Source organism: Anabrus simplex, chromosome 11, assembly GCF_040414725.1.
Source record: "Anabrus simplex isolate iqAnaSimp1 chromosome 11, ASM4041472v1, whole genome shotgun sequence".
Lineage (NCBI taxonomy): Eukaryota > Metazoa > Arthropoda > Insecta > Orthoptera > Tettigoniidae > Anabrus > Anabrus simplex.
The window spans coordinates 16,940,173-16,964,456 of record NC_090275.1 but is presented as its reverse complement, the minus strand read 5'-3'; the positions used below and the strand labels follow the sequence as shown (position 1 = coordinate 16,964,456).

The window sequence follows — 24,284 nt, the reverse complement described above, 5'->3', positions numbered from 1 at the left end:
CCCAATACAGTCTTCCTCATGCACACAATACACGCAACACTATCAAGCACGAAATAGTGAATACATCCCTCCACATAAGATTGACGCCAGGAAGGGCAGCTGGTCGAAAAACAGGACCAAGTGCATATGTGGTATGAAAATACTCCCTCCAGTCATATCGATGTTAGAAAGTAAACAAAATCCGTGCACAAACTGACACCAACTGACACGTCGAGACATCCGTGCGATAAATTATCGTTGCAAACCTACATTACGTCATCCCTCTACCTCCTTCCTCTCCCACACCTCAGTTGACTCTGAATGAAATTTGGAAATTAGAAGATACGGCCCTGTCTAAATATATTCTTCTCACGGCCTGTGATTATCAGAGGACATTTCCGTGCTCCTTGTACACGTTTCAACATACGGACGCTGTTTTCCCGTGAAAATTATCAGTCTCTTTGACGTGAGTGACAGAAGAAACAATGTCTTTTCCTCCGGTGAGGCTCATTGGAATCTTAACTGTGGCATGTTGGCTGAAGACGCTTACTTGAGCGGTATGTATCTGGGCGGGCTGTCTTTCTTCGGTAAATCATTATTCGTTGTTGGCTGCGGCGTTTTGCTCAGCATGACATGAGGCAGGCAGGTCATCTCCATCATGAGAATGCGGAGTCCCTGGACAGTCCGCAGCGAGTGCACGATGAGGACTGCAACAAACAGACAACAACGTCAACAAAGCAGAGAACAAAGTTACGAACGCTTTTAGAACTGTGCAAACTATTTCGTTTGTGCCCATATTTCTGTGGCATGGCCACAGTCCAAAACAAAAGTAACTGAGTGCAGTCGAACGAATTCAGGTGTAGCAGAATATATTTAATTAGGAAATGAAGTCTTCAAAGAAAATAGATGAATTTTGTTACTTAGGTAAGAGAGTAATAACCGATTGTAGAGGAAAGAAAGAAATATATGTAACGATAGAAGAACTAAGGATTACATCAAACTCAGACACCAGCATAAGCAAGGGAGGCCTTTCTTAAGAAAAGAAATTTGCTCACTTCAAACATTGATACAGGAATTATAAAGATGTTTTTGAAGACTTTCGTCTGGACGATAACCAGCACTGAAAGAAAGAAAGTTTTTGAATTGTGGTGTTACAGAGGAATGATGAAGGCGAGATGGATAGAGATTTTCGCATCAGGCAAATGCTGGAGCTGTACCTTAATTAAGGCCACGGCCGCTTCCTTCCCATACCTAAGCTTCTCCTATCTCATCGTCGCCTATATGTGTTACTGTGACGTAAAGGAAAGTGCAAAAACAGGATGGGCAGAGGAAGAGAACAGTTTATCAAAATCTTATCAGAAGGAGAGAGAGAACGACTTGTTCAGTTGGTTTTGTAGGGAACTGCAGGCGGTGGGAACGTTAGGTGTAGAAGAAGGCATCGATATGGACAAACATATTCGAGTAGATGTAGCATGTAGTAGTTACATAGAAATGAAACCGTCAGCACAGGATAGGGTGGCACGGAGAGCTGCATGGAGTGACAATATTCAGTTTGTTAACCGATCATTCAATCAAGTTTCATAGAAATCTCTCCGGTCCTACCCAAACATTCTCCTCGTCAGAGTAAATGCTGTCACCCGCCTAGCGCGGAAACAAGAGAAGAACATTCAAGCAGCTAGTTCGAGGACTTCGCTCGCCTGAGCACGCCGCGCGGTCCCGAAGCGAACTGCCTAGCGAAATTTTCTTTCCTCCTGCCTCAGTCACACGTTACGTAAACATATTAACTTCGGTTTTTATTAATGGTATTTTAAACAGATTTTTAATTATGGACTCTAGAACTGAACAGGATTTTTTTAATTGCTGCCCTCCTTGCTTGTGATATAGAACAAGAAGTATATAATAATCAAGTGTGTAGGTTCATGCAATCCGTGAAAATAAAAAGGGAAATTTATGAGTTATTCCATATTTTGTTCCCTTATCTATTAAACCCACAAAGGATTTTCCCCTTTATATTATCAATAATGAATGCCAATTTAAAAGGACTTGAAATCAGTCCTACATGGGCGAACAGGCAGATGTAAAATGAACCACCTGTTGCAGGAAAAATCACAGGCGAAGATATGCGAAGGGTAACGAAATGACTCGAAAGCCATTCCGCCCTTTCGATTCCTTCCACAGCCGTCGCCCGCCTGACCGAAACACTTTAACACATCTGAGGCTTTCTGCGGAAATTCTTCATAGCAGTACGGCGTGGTTCTGCAGTTGGGTGTTGAAACACCGATTCCATAAGAGGCGAACGACGAAACATTCTCCAGTTCGATTCCGTTCGGTGCGGCGCGTCTTTTTCGGATCCTTAGGTTCCAAAAAGAAAGAATTAGGCGTCTACATAGGTGGAAACAATGTATAAAATAGGTTTTTGTTGGTTTAAAATGTGCCCAGTGAAATTAAAGAAATACATCTGAAGGAGTACTGTGCAAGTAGAAATAATAATAATAATAATAATAATAATAATAATAATAATAATAATAATAATAATAATAATAATAATAAATCTAAAATATTTAAAATAGAGAATGCAGGACATTATAATGTAGCATTTATGTGAAATGCGTTAAATCTTTGATCAAATCACTAGAAGTGGCGAATAGCTTACAACACAACAACAAATGTACTATTGTAACATTGTCATTCTGGCTGCGCTTCCGCCGTAATTGTGTGTGTAGTAAATTATTAACATCACTTTCATATGTCGTGGTATGTGTACTTCCTCTTAAGACTAAAATACCATCTGTTCAATGGATGTTCTCACTGTAATATTGAACAGCGTGTATCCATGGACACCCCAATCTTGTTAAAATATGTGCTGGATGCAGGAGCAGATTTGTATAATATTCTTTAAAAGCAGCACCTCTGTAGTTACTTTATTTTAACCATTCCTCCTTTACTGAAGAAGTTAAATCATTCACTTTGGGGAGTTGATTTCTAAGTTCTTCTGCTACTTGGTGTAGTGCATGTGTAAGACAAGTAAGGGGTATAACGGTAAAACCCACAAAATCCTGGTTTCAAGCTTGTCTCACAACCCTCTGAACTAGATGCCTTCCGTGGAAACTTAATTATGTAATAAATTAATAATTAATAATATTACTGTTCCATTTTATGAAATTCATAAGATTGAAGCGAAAAAAGGTTCGTACTGGCTCAGAAATGCAAAAATTGGTCGTAACATCGAAATAGGCGCGTATAGGTGCTACAAAATGTTATTTACTGTGACTGTAGGTATATAATACGGATGATTGGCACATTTCATGTACTGTGAATGTAGGTACATAATACGGATAATTGTCACTGATAGGCTTGATAGGGTCTTACGGAAAACAGCAGGTATAAACCAAAAGATCCAATGTCTAGTGCCCGGCAGCTATCTCCAGAAACAACAAACTTATTACAAGGGGAAGGCACTACTTGGTAAATTGACTTTGGGAGCAACCTTCGCACCCTCTAGGTGGCGTTATGTAATAAAACCTGAATAAACCGTAAACCTGCCTTAAACGGACTTTTTGTGTTGTCCCTTGAATCTATAGGACAGTTTATGCAGCCTAAAACGGAAACAGACATATCTTTCCATTCCCGCCAGGAAACATTCTCTAAAATGGAAATTCTGTTAAAGTAACGTTACATATAATACCTGCGCAAGCAAGGAGTTCGACCTTGCTTTTATACTCTAATTTCTGTCATTGTTTTTAGAATTATTTAAATTGTGTAGACTTTAATTTCACAAATTCTTTCTAGATTCTTTTATTTTTAGGTTCTTTTGAACATTATATATTTCCTTTTTTTTAAGAATTTTAGGTTAAAGTATTTTCTACTTATTGTTTTCATAGAAAATTATCCACGTCTTGTTTTTCGATTCATAATTTGAAACAGAAACACGGTAAGAATCATCACCTTGCATAAAACTGGAAACCCTCTAAAACTGAATATTATTCTGGTTTCCCATTTTCACACCAAGCAAATGCTGGACCTGTACCCTAATTAAGGCTACGGCCGATTCTTTCCCACTCCTAGCCCTTTCCTGTCCCATCCTCACCATAAGAACTACCTGTGTCGTTGCGACGTAAAAAAAATTGTAAAAAGAATGTTCTTAGCTTATCCGGTTTACAGGTTGTACTGCATTCTAGGGCTCACTGGCCAGCCGACCTCGAAATTAATCGCTCAAACATTTTAATTTCAGTGTATATAGTAAAACCGTTTTTCCACGCACAGCTGGTCGAGTGGCCGAAGTGGTAGCGTTCCAGCTTCACGAAGAAGACGTTCCGGTTTCGATTCTTTCTCTTTGCATTTTCCCTTTATCCGTGTAATTATTTCTCGAATTTTTATCAGAATTCCTGTTTTGAACATTTTAAACACTTTACTCAAAGTTCATAAATACAATATATTCCAAAAAATTCACGAAACTTGTTTAATATCTGACATTATTTTCCAAATATATGTTAAAATTGAAATACTTGCGTAGTGCGTTATACAGGACATAGTGTGGGGAAAGTTATATACAATTCTTCTCATGTGAATGGTCAATAAATAACACCAGAATAATATTCACTTAATGCAGCTGAAGATTTCGATGCAATCAAATTATTTTCAACGAAAAGGTCCTTCATAACTCACTACCGCCTCATTTAATATCAATTTCGACGTTTCGCCATATACCGATTGTTGAACAATTTTCTCTTCAACTCCGGAAGGCCCAGGAAATTTTTCTCTCGTCTAACTTTTCGTCGAAGAATGTCCCCACGTCTCCCATTAGTTGGGAAGAACCCTAGACACTGCTTGTCTATTGTCCTGGTAATATAAGAGGCTTTCTGACAGCTAGCATACGAAGGAGAGTCTATTGTAGTGCCGTCGCGTGGTGTTGCCACGTTCCTTCATTCCTATCTCCTTCTTGGTCTCGTGTTCGTATTCTGTAGTAGCGTGTGATAAGATCTGAGAAGTAAAACGTTCCGCAACTCCAAGGGGACAGCAGGTACGTAACCATGGCGACCGCATTCGTTCAGCACAATTTTCCATGGCAACCATCCTCACACTCCCTTCTGTTCAGGCAGGAAGTAAACGGACTCTTTGTTTTCAGGTGCAGCTTCACAATTATTATAGAAAACACTCCTAACCCCTTAATTAATAATTATTTGATCAGTCGCTGGATTTAGTTTCAAAATTCTAATTTCATGCAAAATATCTTGTATTGAATACGCTGTAAACACCATACAAAGCAAACCCAGAGCCTATCACTCAACATCTCCTAAGAACCATGGCCTACCAAACGACCGCTGCTCAACCCCAAAGCCTGAACATTTCCAGGTATCGTGTGGTGTGAGATCTCACAGTCAGATATATTCTCAATTCTAATCACGGAGGAGAACCGAAATCTGGGCACCAAATAGAAGGCATGCACGATACCCCTACACCGCGGGGCCAACACCACATATTGTACTTCAGTTCAAAAATATATATTTAGAAAACGGTATGAAATATTAAACAAGGCCGGTGAAAAATGTATCGGAATATAAATTGAAAAAAGAGCGTTTGTTTATTTTAACGGAATGCTGAATACAATGCATGAATTAATTATAGGGGTAAAGGACAAAAAAGCATCGATCGATCTCAAAAAGTTGTGTTCGCGAAGCCTGAACGCCATCGCCTCAGCCACCCGAGGGCTTGTGATTGGAATACAATTTTTTAAACCGCTATGAATACCTTGGAGGGTTTAATTTCGTTACTGACCAGCCAGTGGCCCCTAATATTTGAATAAAATAAAATAAAATTGAATACTACCCACCGCACGAAGCCTGCCCCAAAACTCAATTGTCCAGGCAGTTCCTTCCCTTGTTAACCGAAGTGGGTGAATTAATACTTACGTGTAGCCGCGATAAGGACGATACTGAAGACGGTCGCCTCTATGTTCATCTGGAAGGCGAAGAACATGAGGATGGCGCCCAGTATAACGGTGCCCACGACGACGGACATGATGCCAATGTACCAGATCCACCACACCAGGTACTTCTCCTCGTTCTGAAACAATGCATGTTCATTAATTACCAAGTGAATATTACGGCACCCAATACAACATTGTTTTAGGCACATCAGAAGACCCCGGATGTTTAGACATTAATACGTTGGAACGGAAACTAATTTGGCTATTGTGAAGTGTTGTTTACCCGTTTGCATTCTAACCCGTTACTGCCTAAAATTCCGGACTCTATAGTCTGGCTCTATGGCTAAATGGTTAGCTTGCTGGCCTTCGGTCACAGGGGTCCCGGATTCGGTTTCCGGCAGGATCGGGAATTTAAGCACAATTGGTTAATTTCTCTGGCACGGGAACTGGGTTTATGTGTCATCTTCATAATCATTTCGTCCTCATCACGACGCGCAGGTCGCCTACAGGTTTCAAATCAAATTACTTGCATTTGGCGAGCCGAAATTGTCCTCGGACAGTCCCGGCACAAAAAGCCATACGCCATTTCATTTTTCCGGGCTCTTTAGATCAGTTTCAGCGACACAGAATACATTCTGCATGGTACTGAACATACTCAAGATTTTGGCAGCCCATTATTAAGCACGGAAATCTTCCTGTAGAAACATTTTGATAGACGTCGAGCATTTCTTCACACGGTGGTGTTCACAGAAATTGTTTCAGCACTTTCCAAACAAATAAGGGGAGAATAGAGTGGTTTTGATATGAAATAATTGGACTGTAATAGTTATAGACGAAATTCTGAAGAATTCGAAATTCTAAAGAGATTATTGAAAATTATAGAATGAAAATCGCCGTGGAAAAGAGTAAGACAATTTTTTTGATTAGAGGAATGGGGAAAGGCAAGGGAAAAGCGACAAACCCTGGGAATAATGGAGAGTTTCATTTTCTTCGAAAGCGAACTGACGCAGAATGCAGGGCTGGACATGGATCAGGGAAACGATTCAACAGAGAAGTGCATTCAAGTAGAGTGTGAGAAACCTGCTGTGGAGGAAGTAGCAGCAAAGTGTAAAGAGGTGATGTATAAGATGTAGGCTACGCGGCGTCGTTCATTGTGTGATTCATAAACATAGATATTAAAAAATTCCACAAACATTTTATACAGTGAAAATATTTTCTTTCCTATTTACCGCAATCTATTGTCATGAATATCCCACGCTTAGCAATATTCATTCAGAGATGTGGTTGCCAGACGTACCTATCTTATTCGCTGCAGCGAGGACCTTCAATGCTATCGTGCTTTTAGCAAGTAGAAGATGATGAGGTAGTAACTGCCATGTGCTGGTGTGTACACAGCACTGAACTTCTCTCCAACTTCAACAACACTCCCGTTCTCCAATGTCTACTCCGTCAGCACCCCAGGCCCCTTCTCTTCATTCGATAGTTAACTCACTTGTACCTTAATCAGAGCATGAACGAACGCTGCAATTCTCGACGCCGTTGGAAGAAAGTAGAATTCGTGAAATTCCTTACTTTGAGATCGTTAAAGAAAATGAATGAATTGAAGGAATATTCTTCTTTCTCAATCGCGATTGGCCACCAACTGACGTCAGATAGTTCACTTATTGTAATAATAACTTTACATGCAGTTAGTTGTTAGTGAATGATTTGCTTACGTGGTTTGAGTCACGCAGCTATGCGCTTTCATTCGGGAATTAGTAAGTTAGAACCCCACTGATAGCATCCCTTAAGGATCGTTTCCTGTGGTTTCCAATTTCCACACAAAATTGGACCTTTCGATCAGAGCGTGATTTATTTAATCACACTCACTTTCTTCCCAGTCCTTGCCCTGTCCTATCCCATCCGTGCCATAATATCTCTGTGTCCGTGCGTCGTAAAAGAAATAGCAGGTAGTTGTCGCCTTGGGTGAGCGGTCAGAGTTGAGGCGTTCGGTTCAATGTGCCCCGCGTTTGATTCCTAATCAAGTTGGGGTTTTGAATTGCACCTGGTTAATTGTTCCTACTCTGAGGACTGGGTGTTTGTTGGTGTTTGTCTCAACACACTTTTCTTCACACGACACTCGCACTACCAGTAGTACGCATTAGTGAATATATTCCGCCAAATACCAGGTGTATGCATAAGTTTCTGCGGTTTTGTGGTAAATAAAACACGTAATTTTCAAAGAAAATTCATTTTTGGTTTATTTAAAATATTATCCATCGGGTTCTGCGCACTTCATCCATCTTTCAGGTAAGTTATGGATACCATGCCAGAAAAACTGCTTGTCTTTTGCGGCGAGCCATTTTCCAACGTCCTCGAAATTGCTGAAGTGCTCTTCTGCGAACGCGTGTCTCATTGATGCGAAGAGGTGATAGATGGCACCAGGTCAGGGCAGTACGGTGGGTGCGAAAGGATGTCCCATCCAAGCGATTTCAAGGTGTCTTTCACTGGTTGAGCTGTGTGAGATGGCGCATTGTCGTGTACCAAAATCACTTTGCCATGTCTTTTGGCCCATTCAAGTCGTCTTTCAATCAATGCGTGATCTAAATTAATCTTTTTTTGCAATAGAATTGTGCATTAACGGCTTCTCCGGGCGTCAAGGGTCTTCTCACTCCTATGGTCTGCCAGAGCGCGCACTGTCTTACACATTGAAATCACCAGGTTTAAATTGTCGAAACCATATCTCACCTGTTCTTATCGATGGCGCGTGTTCACCGTATGTTTCTACCAGCAAACCATGACTTTCCACAGCATTTTCCTTTGATTAAATAGGAAAAGCAATGTGTGCCACAAATATTCTTACAAGGCATAAACGTCGACATGATCACTGAACGATACAACACAGACGCTAGTGTTTGGCGACTCAACTTGTGTGTGTTGGTAAGATAATGTCAGACAAACAAACTGACGTACGTGTCAAATTCATACGCTGCGTACTGTTCGCTGGTGCCCTCTCTTAGTGAAACGGAAAAGGCTTATGCATACACCTCGTAGGGTTGGGGTCATCAAGGGCATCCGGCCGTAAAACTGAGTCAGATCCACATCTGTTCCACAGTTCACACTGGTGACCCCACCAAATTGTGGGAAAAGCGGTAGAAGAAAAGGAAAAAATAATAAATCCAGTCAGTGGTTTATAATACAAAATACGAAAATTCCTCCAACTAGCAAGGTATTAAAAGAATAATTTACTATACAGCGTATATCAATATAGTAGGTGAAACTTTCAGGACACATTTCTCATACGTAGAAGAAGAAAATATGTTATGTGGAAATAGTTCCGAAAACGCTATATTTTCATGTTAGAACTCATTTTCTCCAATTCTACATAGAACATTAATAATGGGAAACACACAGGAACAGAATGTACCAGCATACCCCATGAAAGCCTCACAACTCTATCAGCGATACATCTACGTGTGAAGATTGTCTCCCGAAAGTTTGGTCGTGCATTATCGGAGCATTCTGTATATAGTAATTCTTGGACATATCTTTATTAGCCGAGCTGAGTGGCTCAGACGGTTGAGGCTCTGGCCTTCTGACCCCAACTTGGCAGGTTCGATCCTGGCTCAGTCCGGTGGTATTTGATGGTGCTCAAATATGTCAGCCTCCTGTCGGTAGATTTACTGGCACCTAAAAGAACTCCTGAGGGACTAAATTCCGGCACTTCGGCGTCTCCGAAAACCGTAAAAGAGTAGTTAGTGGGACGTAAAGCAAATAGCATTATTATTATTATTTATATATTAATTAATCCAACTTCCAGTTTCGTGGCGTTTAACGAGGTGTCCCTCAGACGTATGGATCTTTGGTTTCACTGATGCTTGTTTGTATCAACAGTAGTTCTTTGTAGCAAAGCAAAGTCATCTCCGTACAGGCCATGAAGGTCCTTGGAGGGGTGGAAGGAAAAGGCTTCCACTATCCGTAACCTCAGCACTTAGAGGGATAGAGTGGTTATCTCTACGCCCGGCCACCTTACCACCAGGAATTAACCTGGTATTCATTTTTGCTGAAGGCTGATTGAACCTCAGCACCATGTGCACCTCTGAAATGGAAATCTCGTTTCTTAAATTTTTCGACTTTCTGACGAGGAAACGAACGCACGTGCTTTTCGGTGAACCCAGCACACCTTTACCGCCTCAGCTAGGCAGCCCCAATAGCAGTTATTAGGTATAACATATCATCAACTTCCTTTAATGTATTAGGCTATGCGTCTCGTTACGGTCTTGCATTGTCACGTCACCTGTTCATCGGACGTCCTACAGATCATTTTTCTCTGGGTTGATATAGGAGAATCTCCCACGTTTCGTTCTTTGTATATATGACGTTCCCACTTTTCCTGATAACTGTAGAGATATAGGGCTATGATAAAAAAAACGTTCTGACAGCTAGCACAGGAGGGAGAGGCTTCTGTATAGCCCCAGCGCGGTGTCGCCACATTCCTGTCTTCTCTGCACTTGTATTCGTTCAGACCGCTGTATTCTGCTGTAACGTGCTACGAGATCTGAGAAGTGAAAGGTTTAGCAACACCAAGTGGACAGCTGGCTCGTCTCCATGGCGACCGCGGTGGGTGCACCCATGTTCCCATGGCAACCATACCCCTACTCCCTTCCGTCAAGCCAGTCCGGCAGTAACCGGAGCCTCCCAGCACTAGCTGTCAAAGCGATTCTTTCATTATCAGCACTATAGTCAGGTATTGGTATAACAAAATGTTTAAGTAATAAAGCTTGCTTTTTTTTTACAATTACCATAGAAATACAATTAAAATTTGCAGAGTAAATAGTTTTAGGCAATAATATTATTATTGTAGTCCACACCCATCTCCTGGTCGTGAAGAAATTGTTATTTTTACACGTCAGTAGCTCAGTATAGGGTACATCCATTCACGGAAATAAGACGTTCATCTATTACATTCAAAACAAGCATTCGAGAACGTAATTCGGATTAGCGACCCGGGGAACCGCAGGTGGAAGTGCTGACCTATACACTAGCATGCAGTTGCTGCGTCCGCAATGAATAAATCATAAAATAAGTACAATTCCATCTATTATGTCAGTTTGAATCGCAATTTCTTCGCATACAGTTGAGAGATGCATTGTATTACTACAATCCGGATGTTTAGACAGTAATAGGTTGGAATGCAAACAAACTTACCTGGTAAGAACTATCGAATATCCGCTTTTCCGTACTGTAGCGAGAGTAACATAAGTTTCATTGGTTCTAATAGGCCGGAATTCTACAGTTTATGCTAATCTCATACCGGAACTATAGTCCGAGTAGAGCATACTTGTTTTCTTCAGTACGTTTGCATTCTGACCTATTACAGACTAAACATTCGGGCACTATTTATTACTTTAAAACAGTGATATACTTATACGTAGTCTTCTCCTGACACGAAATTTAATGAAGATCGGTGACACGAATGTCCGACGCTCTTCATGAGTCCTAAAGTCTGATGCCTACTAACTACTGGATACATGCTCACTTTTTTTACTTTCCTTAGATTTTTTGCCTTATATTCCTCCGATACTACTGAAAGAAAAATTGCTGCAAATTTTGGCCAGGTCATTTTTTGGTTATATTACATTTACGTATATTGAATTGTAGTGGCCACTCTGCTTACCTTGATAACTCCATATATCAAGAGACCAGACAGGATGAAATTGATTAATTCACCAATCCAGTCGCTTATCCCTAGAAATAGAACAGAAGAAATGTATTAATTACGAGTATTGGTATGCAGGGTAGTCGGAAACAACGTGAGCCGTGTAAATGAGCGTTGGGTGGTTGGTACTGCTGATATATAATTTAAAATAAATAATTCGATATCTCGCACCCTAGTCATTTTATCAGCTGCTGAAGTTAGCCAATCAGATCGCTTCGCGGGAGCATTCAAATGGGCTTTGTGAGGCGGTGTGGCTTAAGACCGGCATGAGAGTACCAGTCCCCTGCGAGGGGACGGGTTTGAACACCGACCTCCAAGATCTCCCCAAAGTGTCACGCTACGGTGACACTAACGTGTGTTAGTGTTTGATGCTCGCCATTGCACCAAAGACGTTCTTAAATCATGTGAAGATATAACAACACTGCCGCGCAAAATCCATTTGTATTCTCCCGCGAAGCGATCTGACCAGGGTGTGAGATATCGAATTACTTCTTTCAGATTATTTTTCAGTATGACCAACTCTCCACCACTCATACCGCTCATATATCCGGTTCACACTGTTTCAGACTACCCTGAATAAAATACTAGACAGATGACTTTTTTAGGATGGTTCAAAAGAAATTTGGACTGGTGTCTAGGAATTTACACTGCTTGTCATGGCCTCTCAGTGAGCATGCACCGGTGCATTGGGCGGTGAAATGTGCAAAAGACGACTTCACTAGGTTGACAATAGTGTAGACTCCCGCTTCTCGATTTTGAGCAATAGCGCTCTCTCTCCCTTCCTCACTTGCTCTGCAGCGCTCCACCATGCGAGCGAAGTTGAGCCGAATTTAGCCGAGTCGCCCGGAGACAACTCTGGTCCTAACCGAGCCCAATCGGACTGATGCACTGTGCCCAGAACCTCTGCGGCTAAGTTTGCACGCGTGAGATTTTGGTCCTAGGATAGGCCATGCTGTATGTACTGCATCACATGCACTATATGAAAACAACACAATTATGCCACTTTGAGGAAATACAGATAACCACCTTCCATTGTTCACCCGCCTGTGCTAACAATGAACAAGTTTCCCTAGGCCCACTACAATGAACGACGCTGGTTGAGAGATGAACCACTCTCCTACAGCATCAGAAACTGCGTGATCACTGGTGACAGAAATACTCTGCAGTGCTTTCCTCTACCGACCAAAGACGTGACCGTCACTTGGTTGTAAGGCAGGTGATCCATAATAATACCTCAGAAGAAACAGACCGACGTTCTATTGTTGTGTGAGCTGCGTGTTGGAGTGCGTCACAATGGAGCACAAGTACTCTTCGTGACAGGTTTCCCCGTTAAAGCACCTTTTTTGCATAAGAATTTAATCATTTCGACGTAACCTTCAAATACGAAAATCCTTCAACTTTTTCATCTACTTAGCGGACCACTTTCTGAGCTGTTAATACAAACACCAAACCCTTCAGTACTGCCACCTCTTATCTGTCCCCTCAGTTATTTGCACCGTTGCCAGCTCTGTCCATGTTCCAATTGAACAACACGTATACTGTACACTTACATTCAAGAAGGTGAGTTAATGAGGTATGTTTAAGCTAAGACTGTTAGGACAATCCAGAGCACATTCGTTGTTAGTATGGAAAGTCATGAAGAGGGCACAGGATGGATCAGATTATGCATTTCTGTAACGAAATCTGTGTAATGTATCCCACCTATCTGTTATGTATGGAGATTTGCATAAACGGCTAGGGGATCCCTACCTTGTATGCAATACCTTCGACTTATTTGTACTGTGTGCATTAAGCTAGGATTTTGTTTAAGATGATCGCAGTATACCTTGTTGCTTCACTACGTGAATTTTTTTGTTTAACTATGACAGGTAGACAACGACGTAAGACTTCGTTTGTTATCCCTCGAAATAAACAACAAGAAAATTCTGTCCTGGACGATTATTTCTAATTGTTTTAACAGTACACTAACTCTCGGCGACGCTACGTTATAAAAGGGAAAGGTACCAGCATTGCCTTTAATTAAAATATAAGTTCAACTTTCGCCTGGTGTCAAAATGGAAATCGACGCACAAGAGTTTTAGGTTACGTCCAACCCTTCGTAACACGAATTAGTCGAAGAAACAGTCCATTCATTGTATTTCTGTATGGTTCATATAGACTAATGTGATTGAAGTTTTGGGAGCCAAAGACTGTAAAAAGGTTTTCAACTTTGTATACTATTATAGTCGCTGCCTTTTATCTAGAACAACAGCAACAAGAATGGTATGGTATGACTCGCGTAGCTCGAAACTTGATTTCGGAACAGAGCAGGTTCTATATACATATCTTAGACTACCAACTTTTATACCTGGGAAATGGCGTCGACCACTACCGGCCCAGTCCTGCAGCTTCACTACCCCAGCGTCGTCGGAACCCAACATACATGTTTGAGAGTAGCTAGATACCAAGCACGAAATAAGAATTCCTTTAGAATTTGGTTCACATTACCGTCCAAAGTTATGGGGGTAATATTCTTTTCTCACTGGAGAAAGGAAATGCTTGGATCAGTAAGAAGAGGGGTTTGTCGTGCTGACAATGGACAGAAGCAGTTAAAATGAACTGCAATGTCATCCCAGTTCGATCTCTCCCTGCAAGGAGCCTTAATACATCCCGTTGCAAAAGATGCGAAGAGTTCTAAACCTTACCTCATTTATTACGATTCTGCCGTAAGGGAGAGCTGATAAGAATCAATCGGCAAAATATATTGCTGATTGCTGGGAAGCTCCGTAAAACAACACTTGGAGGTATATGAAGAGGTAGGATATCTTTCCACAAATAGATCCACAAGACGAGGTAATGATGTCACTCATCGGGTAAAAGGTATGGGTATGGTGATCCCACTATAAGATTTGATGAAAATGAACAGCAGCGTAGATTAGTCTGAGAGGGTTAAAAAGGCCATAAATGAACCGCGAAATAAGGATCCGTTAGTTATAGGGCTTATGATTGGCGCTAGAGGGAGAATTCCAAAGGAGAGGTCTAACTTGCTAAGTATTAAGCAAATTCCCGGACACCATCCAGACCATAGTTGGACTACATTATAAAACACTCCTTGGCGGTTGTCAGACTCCATTTATACTCCCTGATATGAAACACCTTGTATTGGATTTTCTTTTTCCAATGAATTCAAAAGACATACTCCGCCTGATAGTTGACATTTTAATATTGTTTCGACTCACACCTCGCTTAGACACCATACAATAGATAAAAGAAGTATTGTTCACATGAGGTGATTAGGAGGTTGTTTTTTCGATTCCCCAATAGAGGTGGCTATCATGAAAACTATTATTGCTTCCTCGATAAACAGCAATATCATAAATTACATTATCATACAGTTCTGGAAATTACTTGCTGTCCAGATGACGTTGTGGAACCTGTCCAAGTCTTCATCATAATCTATTCTGTATATGCAGAACGCCGCATCCAGTACCGCAACAATCTGCAACGAGACAAAATATCAATATTAAAATGATATCCATAGCATGTCTATACATTTTCGCGTATGTTCTGCGCTTAAGAATTGTTTGGAGCTACGGCACAACATTTTATACCGCAATTGGTTAGATTCCAGTTATTACCCCCGAGTACTGAGTGTGCAGAAACCCGCAATACAGTGCTGTACGAAGGTCACCGTAACAACCTAACAACATTCCATATCAGTTCAGGCGGAATCTGCAAAAGATCAGGAGAAGTTGGTGAGTAGCACGGATGCAGTGTTGGAGAGGGTGAAAAAAATAGGATAACAAAATAATCCCCATACAGGGCATGAAGTCTCTTGGAGTTTACACCATTCACAATCTCGACATTAGTAAGTAACCATTCCCAAACGACACCCTAGATATCGAAATGAGCCTTTATGTATAAGAATTACAGTTTGTTCGTAAGTTCCATCGAAAATTTCACCGGTGTGTGACGAATGGTTTTGGGGCACCGAGAGGAAGAACAACCTGACCACAGCAAGTAGAAGTAAAACAGAAAATATTGTTTTGTAGCATTTTTTTACGTTTGAAACATAGTGGACTAGCAAAACGTAATAATTTTCATAATTACGACATACAATGTTATATTACACCACAATGGATGTCCGTTTCAGCAAAGTAGAATTTTGCAACATCAGAAATTTGAATTAAATAATAGGTATGCAGACACTAAATTATGGTGTCATACAGTAGCCAGTACTTAAATTATACAAACATGCTAAGAACATAAATCTACCGAATTACTACATGCAAGGTGATAACTGTAATACGTATCAGTACATCATGTATTCAAAATACGCACCGGTGTTTAAAAGGGTGTATTACATCTCTCTCATTGTTCATACCGGTATTAGTCCTGCAGATTGTCGAACATGTTGGCGAATACAGGACACAAAATGAACCGGAAAACATGATTTCAACTTGTCCTGTTTATTTTTATCTAAAATGTGGGTGGGAAGGTGTGATATCCAGGGAGTGGGAACGGTTCAGGAATCCAAGCGATCTGAAAGTACTGTTGCAGAAGGGCTGTGTGGGATATAGCTACATATTGCTGTATTCATTGGCGTTGCATTGGGAGGTATCAGAAAGTGTTCGATGTTCCGAGTGTGTTGCTGATAGGGCCTATTGTATAACATTGTATGTTATTATTAGACCCCGAATGTTTAGGCAGTAATAAGTTAGAGTTCAAACTAATTTGGTTATTACGAAGTGTTGTACAGCCCGCGCTTTCGTAATTATAGAGACCGGGCGTGCGGATATGGGGCACAGCTGCGAGCTTGCCTCGGGGAGATGGTGGGTTCGAACCCCACTGTCGGCAGCCCTGAAGATGGTATTCCGTGGTTGCCCTTTTTCACACCACGTAAATGCTGGGCTGTACCTTAAGACAACGGGCACTTCATTCTCATTCTTAGAACTTTCCTGTCCTTTAGTCACCAAAAGACCTATCTGTGTCGGTGCAACGTAAAAGAAATTGTAAAACAACTCTAGGGGACGTGATGGGCCGTACCCCTAATGTGTATGCAAACCTGATAGCATAACCGTTGTGCAGGCTAGAATATACTTCTTACTCCCTTCAGTAAGTTTGCATTCCGGGCCATAGTTATAAGCAAAGAATTTTTTTTTTCGCAAAAAAAAATTGACAGTTCTGTAATGTGTTGCTGGTAGCTGCGTGTGCGTTCGGTCACATCGCACTGAAGAAAAGTGACTCAAGCTTATAGAAACAGCTGCAGGTGTTTACTTCAATCGGTTACACCTGGAACACGCTGTCCTAGGAGAATGCTTGTTTGTTCCAAGCAGTTTCATTCAGGCTAGACTAGTGCTCCCTCCGCTTGCTTGAATGCGCACAAAAAAGTCTAGATGATAATTGGTTTCCTACCATTCGTAATTATATCCGATTTTAAGCTTCCTCCATGGATCAATGGTAGTGTCGGCCTTCCGATCCCAAAGTCCTGCGTTCGAAGCCCGCAGAGGTAATCGGATATTTGAATGAATGACATAAAAAATGCATTCATTCCACGTCAGTATGTAAGGGATCTCTTGTGACTCATCTGGTGTGTATCAGACAAAAGTAAATAAAAGTGAGTAATATATCGCCCAACAGAGATCCATTTATCTGCCATCTGGTGGAGTAAAACGGAACTTCTAAATTGACACGCATGTCGCCCAAATTGTGTCAAATGAAGATACCAGCAGGCTGTTCAGTAGGATGGCGTCTCCCTATGAAGATTGGCGATCCAATTGATTATGATAACTCATGAAACAGCGGTTTGAAAGATTTCAATGGAAGTTCGTCCATACCAGCGGCGCACGAATTTCTCCGCATCCCCGCAGATCATTTTCCTTAAATTTTCTCCTCAGTTGGTGAAGTTCATATCGTTCACCTCTCACGATGTACCTGAGCTTTCGTTCCCTGATCATTGGTAGAAGCTCTTTTTCCTTATTTAAGAAGTTCTGGGCTTTCTCACTGCTCTTTCTCTACCCAGGATCTTCCAAATATTCTTCTGAACAAGTACATTTCGAAAACTTCAATTCACCTCTCCTGCGAATGGCTGAGCGTCCAACCTTCAAAATCATACAGAAGGACAGGAAAAACATAGCATCGCAACATCCGAAAGCTGAACTGAACGTTCAGATCTCTACTGTTGGATAGGGCCCTGGTGCTTTTCAACAAATTATTCTATTATTATTATTATTATTATTATTATTATTATTAATTACTGTATTTAGTTCTTGTGCCTCTTGAACTTTCACCTGCCACGCTCTAATGCGAGGGCAAATGTATCTTTTCAGAACTAATGTCTGAAAAAAGGCTTACAAATCTTCCCTACTCTGTAGACTATGCTATGTCTACAATGGCGCAGCTCAGAAAAGGAATTCTTCAGACTTTTTTGTACCTCTAGACCGGTTACTACAACAATAAATTCATCATCTCCGTGAAGACTCACTGAAATAATATTACCTACAAATAGTAAGTAATGGATCAAATACCGGAGTAGATGCATTCCCCTTAATCAACGAAAACATTTTCTGGACCTATCTGAGATAATCTGATGTGAAAGAAATGAAGGAATCAGTACGGGTGTAAAAGAGAAAACCTGCAAGCAGTAGATATAAAGAAGACACACAATCACCACTGATCTGCATTCAAGTCTATCGCCCAGATGGCAGATTACCTGCAAGTTGGTTACCTAGTCCTTGTTTAAATGATTTCAAAGATGTCGCCACTTTATAGAAAATACCTGTCGGTAAATTATTCCAATCTTTAATTCCTCTTCCTTGAATGAATGTGAATTCTACTTTCATATTATGATCTTTCCTAATTCCAAAAATTCCACTCAAGCTTACTGGTCTACTGAGTCATTCCATTCCATTTCTCCACTGACAGCTCAGAACATACCGCTTATTCGTGCTACTCCTCTCCTCACTCCCAGGTCATCCCAGCCGAAACATCCAAAGATTAGTAATTTTTGGATGCATTTTTTTTCAAGTTACTAGTATGCAGGACAGTACGTGTTACAGAGTTACAGAAAAGAATATGGCACTCATGGGAAACATTTAGTCTTTTTCCGTTTACCATCTATTTTGGACAGCGATCTGTAAAGATAGATCTTGAACAGAAACGGCTGTTTCAAGTTAGATTGCGTCAAAGTTCTCTTACAATCGACACATAGAATAAGACGAAAGTTTACCTACTACTGAACGACAGCTGATGTTGACAGTGAAGGCGGTTGTGGGGGGACTCTAATTACAAAGTTCGTCTGAGAGCGGAAGCAAACTTCGGGCTTATTCAAATGTGTATGTCAGAGGATGACAGCCCAATAGAACAAGATTTAGAATTTAAGAACTGAAGAAAATAAACTTCACATCTAATAGCACCTTGTCATGACATTAACTATGTATTTGTTTTTTTCTTCTGCTGTAGTCTCCTCGAAGAAAGTTCATGATCGTTATGAGGTATTTTCCTTATTTTGTGCGATCCGTATCAGACGTGCTGTGTCATAACTAGAACGTGGATGTTTAGACTTCTGTAATGCAAACTTACTGAAGTGAATAGAAAGTATGTTCTAGCCCGGAGAACAGGTCTACGTCGAGATTTGCATACACAATGGGAGCCCGGCCTATTGTAACATCTACAAGTTATATTGTTCTCGCTACATAGACAATACTAACCTGTGGTCGTCACTGTCGCATGTTCCGCACCTTGGAAATTCTCAACAGTCTTTCACGTTCCCTGTCCACCTTAGCTACTACGATCTGTTGTATCCGACTCTGTGCCGCACCGAAATATGCTGCTATTCCCGTTTTGCGAGGGTCAAGACTTTACCTCCTTGTTGGCGATGTCTACCCATTGGATGTCAAATATTCTCCGGTACGTCTGCTGCACATTGCAAAGGCCTGTAGTCGGTTCGCTGACCCTGTAGCCTTCGACACTCTGCAGCACACAATACTTGAGGGCACCCGAAGAGTTTCGAATTGGTCAAATTCTGGTTTTGGTTTCCACATCCAGATTCCATTTTCCCCCTCAAATCTCTTTAACACGTGTAAAAGAATGAACTCAGCTAGTGGATCTACCGGAAGCAGACTGACTGCGGTTCTCTACGCGTTAACAACCGGCACCTCAGAGGGCTGCCAAGAAGTGAGTGAGATGGGAAGAGAAGAAGCGGAGTTGCCAGTGTTCTTTCTGCAGTACAGTGTTCAATTGTTTCAAATTGTTTCGTTCATATTTATTTTATGGTCTGATCAGTTGAGTTTCACGTTGCCAATTCCTCAGTTCCCAAATCGCTTATATCGAACCTGTGAAAAATGTAATAAAAAGATCCCGGAATTTTAGCTAGTAATAGCAAGTAATACAATGCAAAAGATCTTGGTAATTAGGAAGTGACATCTAGCCCGCTTTTCCATTATGTAGCGACAATAACATAAATTGTAGGGCTTTTGATGAGCTGTACCCCTAACGTTTATGCAAAACTCACAGCATATCCGTTGTGCAGATTATAGTGAGAGTAACGTAAATTGCGGGGCTTATGATGAGTCGTACCCCTAATATTTATGCAAAACTCATAGCATAACCGCCCACAAGGCAGACAGATGCGTAGATTACAGCATGTTGTCTTATGCTGGTGAGTCGCTCTTCACCTTGCTGTTAACGACTTCAAGGGCCAGTTTATTCTAAGGTAGCATCATGCGTACTCGAAAAATATCACATTTGCTGTGGTGTTAGCATCCAGGGTGAAAACAGCGTTGATGACTTTCTGCTCGCTCTGTGTTCGCTGTGGATGTTAAGGTCAGACTTACTTACTTACTTCTTGGCGGTATTTTAAAAAGAATTGACAGTCTTCTAAACTGGCAGCCAGTATCCCTGTGTCGTTTGCATAGTGGATGGTGTTTATCAGCTTCATCAAGGTAATTGAAAACGACGTCAGAGTATAAGGTAAAAAGGACTGGAGATAAGAGTTAACCTCAACTTACACGTTTCCAATAGCGATCTTTTTTTTTTGCTAGGGGCTTTACGTCGCACCGACACAGATAGGTCTTATGGCGATGATGGGATATGAAAGGTCTAGGACTGGGAAGGAAGCGGCCGTGGCCTTAATTAAGGCACAGCCCCAGAATTTGCCTGGTGTGAAAATGGGAAACCACGGAAAACCATTTTCAGGGCTGCCGATAGTGGGATTCGAACCTACTATCTCCCGGATGCAAGCTCACAGCCGCGCGCCTCTACACGCACGGCCAACTCGTCCGGTCCTATAGCGATCTATTCGGTGACGTGTTTTCCAATTTTTTTATTTCAGTCCACCTTCTTCATAACATATTTATTGTCAAGTCCCAGATAATAACTATTGTCAAGAGCTTTTCCATGAACAACGAAGCAAACTAAGACAGTTTTCTGTTCTTCAAGAGAGTTTTGAACTACAACTTGGATGACCCCGCATGGGTGATCGTCGCTGACGAAGAATACACCCACGCTATCCCCTGCCTGTCGTAAGAGGCTACTAAAAGTGGCCACCAAGGGATGATTCTCATTAGTACCATCACGCGAAGAAAGCCATGAGTCACCTTTACTATATGCGGAATATTACGGGCTTACGTTGCCTGTGATTTGTACCACTATGAGCTACACTGTTAGTCTGCGTTGCCTGTGTTTTGTGCCCACTATGTGAGGAACACCAGGGATAATACGAGTCCCTGTGATTAGTACACCTATGTGAGGAGCACCATGGGTTTGCGTTGCCTAAGAGTGCCGTCATTATGTGAGAAACACCGTAGGTCTGCGTTTCCCGTACGACTTTCAATACTTGTGAGTTCTACCATAATGTTTGGAACACCGTGAGTTTACGCTACCTTTGATAGTGCCGCAACTTGAGAAATACCACGGTTCTACTTTACTAGCGATAAGTGCCATTATGAGGGACCGTTGGCCTTTAGACAACAAGGATCATTGTTTCAGGATTGTGCTTTGGAAGCAGTCTCTTGGTCAGTAATATTGTTTCTGGGAAGGTGAGGCATTGTGGGACGGATTTATTGATTGTTTTAAATTCATATTCATCCATTCCTTCTTCGTCATTACGTTTTGAATTCTGGTCAGTGGATGAATTTACGATTCTCTACTTTAAAATTGTCATTGGACTTCGTCTCATTTCGTACCATTAGGGGCCGATGACCTAGATGTTATGCCCCTTTAAACAACAAGCATCGTCATCTTGGATGAACTTCAGTACGTCCCTAGTACCAAGACCATTCCTCAGCCCAGCTGAGTTTCACTGATGGTTTCCCCTTACCCTTTATTGAGGTTTTAAAATTGTGTGCTGTCATTCTGTCGTACTGGCATTTCGTGATGTTTTACTGGTTCGTGCTTAGTGGTGGATTGAGAGAAACCGGCTGAAGGAAAGCCGCATGCTACTGTAATAGCCAGCGTTCACAATTACCGCTAAATTTGGTTCAGAGTGATTCAGCTGAGATGTTCACCTCAAATACCGCAACTCATAAACCGTGGAAGATATTTGAATTTTTTTCCACTTTTATCAATTTTACCAAATATTTCATTATCCAAATTCTATTAGTGTTTCAGTGTGTCTGTATCTGCAGGATTTAACTATAGTTTGCATTTCTTAAATGCAGTTGCACGCTTTTCTAACTTAAAATTAGAGCATGGTTGATATAAATTCAGAGGTGCGATTAATTTCAAAATAAGTGAAGTAGTTTCCGCGAAAGTAGAATATCTTCAGAAATGCTTCATTCGCTAGCTATGGGTAGCATTATCCGAATGAATTGTTAAAGTGGTGGCCAATGTACACGCCACGTTTGAATCCTGAATCTCTTAAAGATTTCCTTCAGCGGTAGCTAAATATTCGCTCTAGGACATGTCTACTCCTTAGTCGAATTTCCTGATACGGAGCGGGGCATGAATTTAGATGAAAGTTATTGCATGCTTTTACGGCAGGATGCCCTTCCAACCTTAGTTCAGGAGATAATGAACATTAAATTAATGAAGGCAAATAAAATATCGTTAGGAAGTGGAAGGAATGGCCTATGACCTAGGAATAGGAACCATCCGGCATTTTCCCGGAAGTGAGGATCGGAAACCACAGACAGCCATTCTCAGGACAGACGTCAATCGTGTTGGAACCCTCTCCTATCCCGAATGCAGAGCTTGGCTCCATAGTTGTTGCGCATTAACACGCGCAGCTAAGCCGCTCGTCTAATTTGCTCTAATGTGGACGTAAATACTCTGTGACAGCTCTAGCGAGAATTGGTCGAGCCCGCAATCACTGTGTACCTAGGTTATGCAATGTGCATAGCACTTCTGTAGTGGGGGAGGACGTCTGAAAGAGAAGTGAAGCATCAGTCTGACTACGTCAAACACAAATCGAAATGAGGTCCCTTGCGCCTAGGATGTAGGAGGGGGGGGGGGGGAGAGGAGGGTGGAGGTGTGTTAGGAACCAACATAATTACATACCTAGTCTCTAGTTCCCTATGATAGCGATTAATGATTTAGAACGAAACATTTTAAAAGATATCACAGAATGTTAGAAATTAAACTAAATGGTATTTATTCTGTAATAACGTTGGATGAATAAACAGGAAACGTTAATGGTTCATACGGGGGGGGGGGTGAGGGGAGGGAATGAGTAGACGGAGTATTTTAATGTTAAAAACCTTTGTTAGCAGACAAAGTAGGGGTCCACATACTATGAAAAACTTAAAATCAAGCAATTTCCTCAATTGTGCCGAAAGTTGAAGGGAAGAAGAAGCCTTGTTTCTATACTCGTTTCCTTCCTTTGTTCAAATCCTAGCCAAATTATCTTATTTCCGTAATGTGTTCGTTGGCTCAATATCCTTAGGCGCTTTTTTTATTTTTAAAAATGTCCACACCGAATATAGTTAAAAGGGCTGAAGTGAAACTCGGAATTGACTCACATTAGCACTCGTAGCGGTAGAAAAAGGCAAAGTGCCAATCTAATCGACTGGATGACTATGATTAAGAAAATGATTGTAATTTTTAGAAATAAGTAATATATTCTCATACTTTATTATATTTACGTAAAGTTCGTAGCTCATATCCCTACGATGTTTTCAACATTGAGTTGCTTGCGTGAAGGGCTAGAACTGTGGATTTTTAGCTTGTGATACCCTTGCAAACTAAGTTGGTTATTGGGAAGTGTCGTCCAGCCCGTTCTTGCGCAAAGTAGCGAGAGTAACATACATTCAAGGGGTTCTCCTTGTCCGTACCCCTAGTGTTTATGCAAAACTCGTAGCTTAACCATTGTGCAGCTAGTTGCGTACGAGTATACTTCTTAGTCGCTTAGTTAAATTTGTATTCTATCCTATTACTGCCTAAAAATCCGAATTCTATTGATTAGCCTAACGTTACAGTCCAGGATAATTATGTTATCCTATAGACAACGTTGTGAGTCTGTCTGTTAGGTCATCATCCTGAAAGCGGGTTGGATCCTCAAATAGCTCCATAATAGTTACAGGGGAAACCGCAAGAACCATTGACGGAACCAAAGTGAGGCGTGCTAAGCAAGATCAGTAGTGAAGTAGCTTGCCATTGCCTTCCTCACACGTGTTATCTTCGACATAATTGAAGGTTTAAAGTCAGCTCTAACTCATCTTCTGTGAGCTTGCATTCGGAAGATAGTGGGTTCTCACTCCACTGTTG

The 24,284-nt window shown here is 41.3% G+C and overlaps 1 protein-coding gene across 1 annotated transcript in view; it reads right to left on the bottom strand.

Moving 5' to 3' along the window:
- Nucleotides 1-213: 213 nt before the first annotated feature.
- LOC136883446 (uncharacterized) overlaps nucleotides 214-24,284 on the bottom strand; it is a 42,569-nt gene continuing 18,498 nt past the window's right edge. The window contains exons 2-5 of the mRNA XM_067155742.2: nucleotides 14,991-15,081; nucleotides 11,562-11,632; nucleotides 5,889-6,042; nucleotides 214-686 (exon numbers count right to left, since the gene is read on the bottom strand). Coding sequence (XP_067011843.2) covers nucleotides 526-686; nucleotides 5,889-6,042; nucleotides 11,562-11,632; nucleotides 14,991-15,081 — 477 coding nt within the window. The 3' untranslated portion in view covers nucleotides 214-525. The remainder of the gene's footprint in view (nucleotides 687-5,888; nucleotides 6,043-11,561; nucleotides 11,633-14,990; nucleotides 15,082-24,284) is intronic.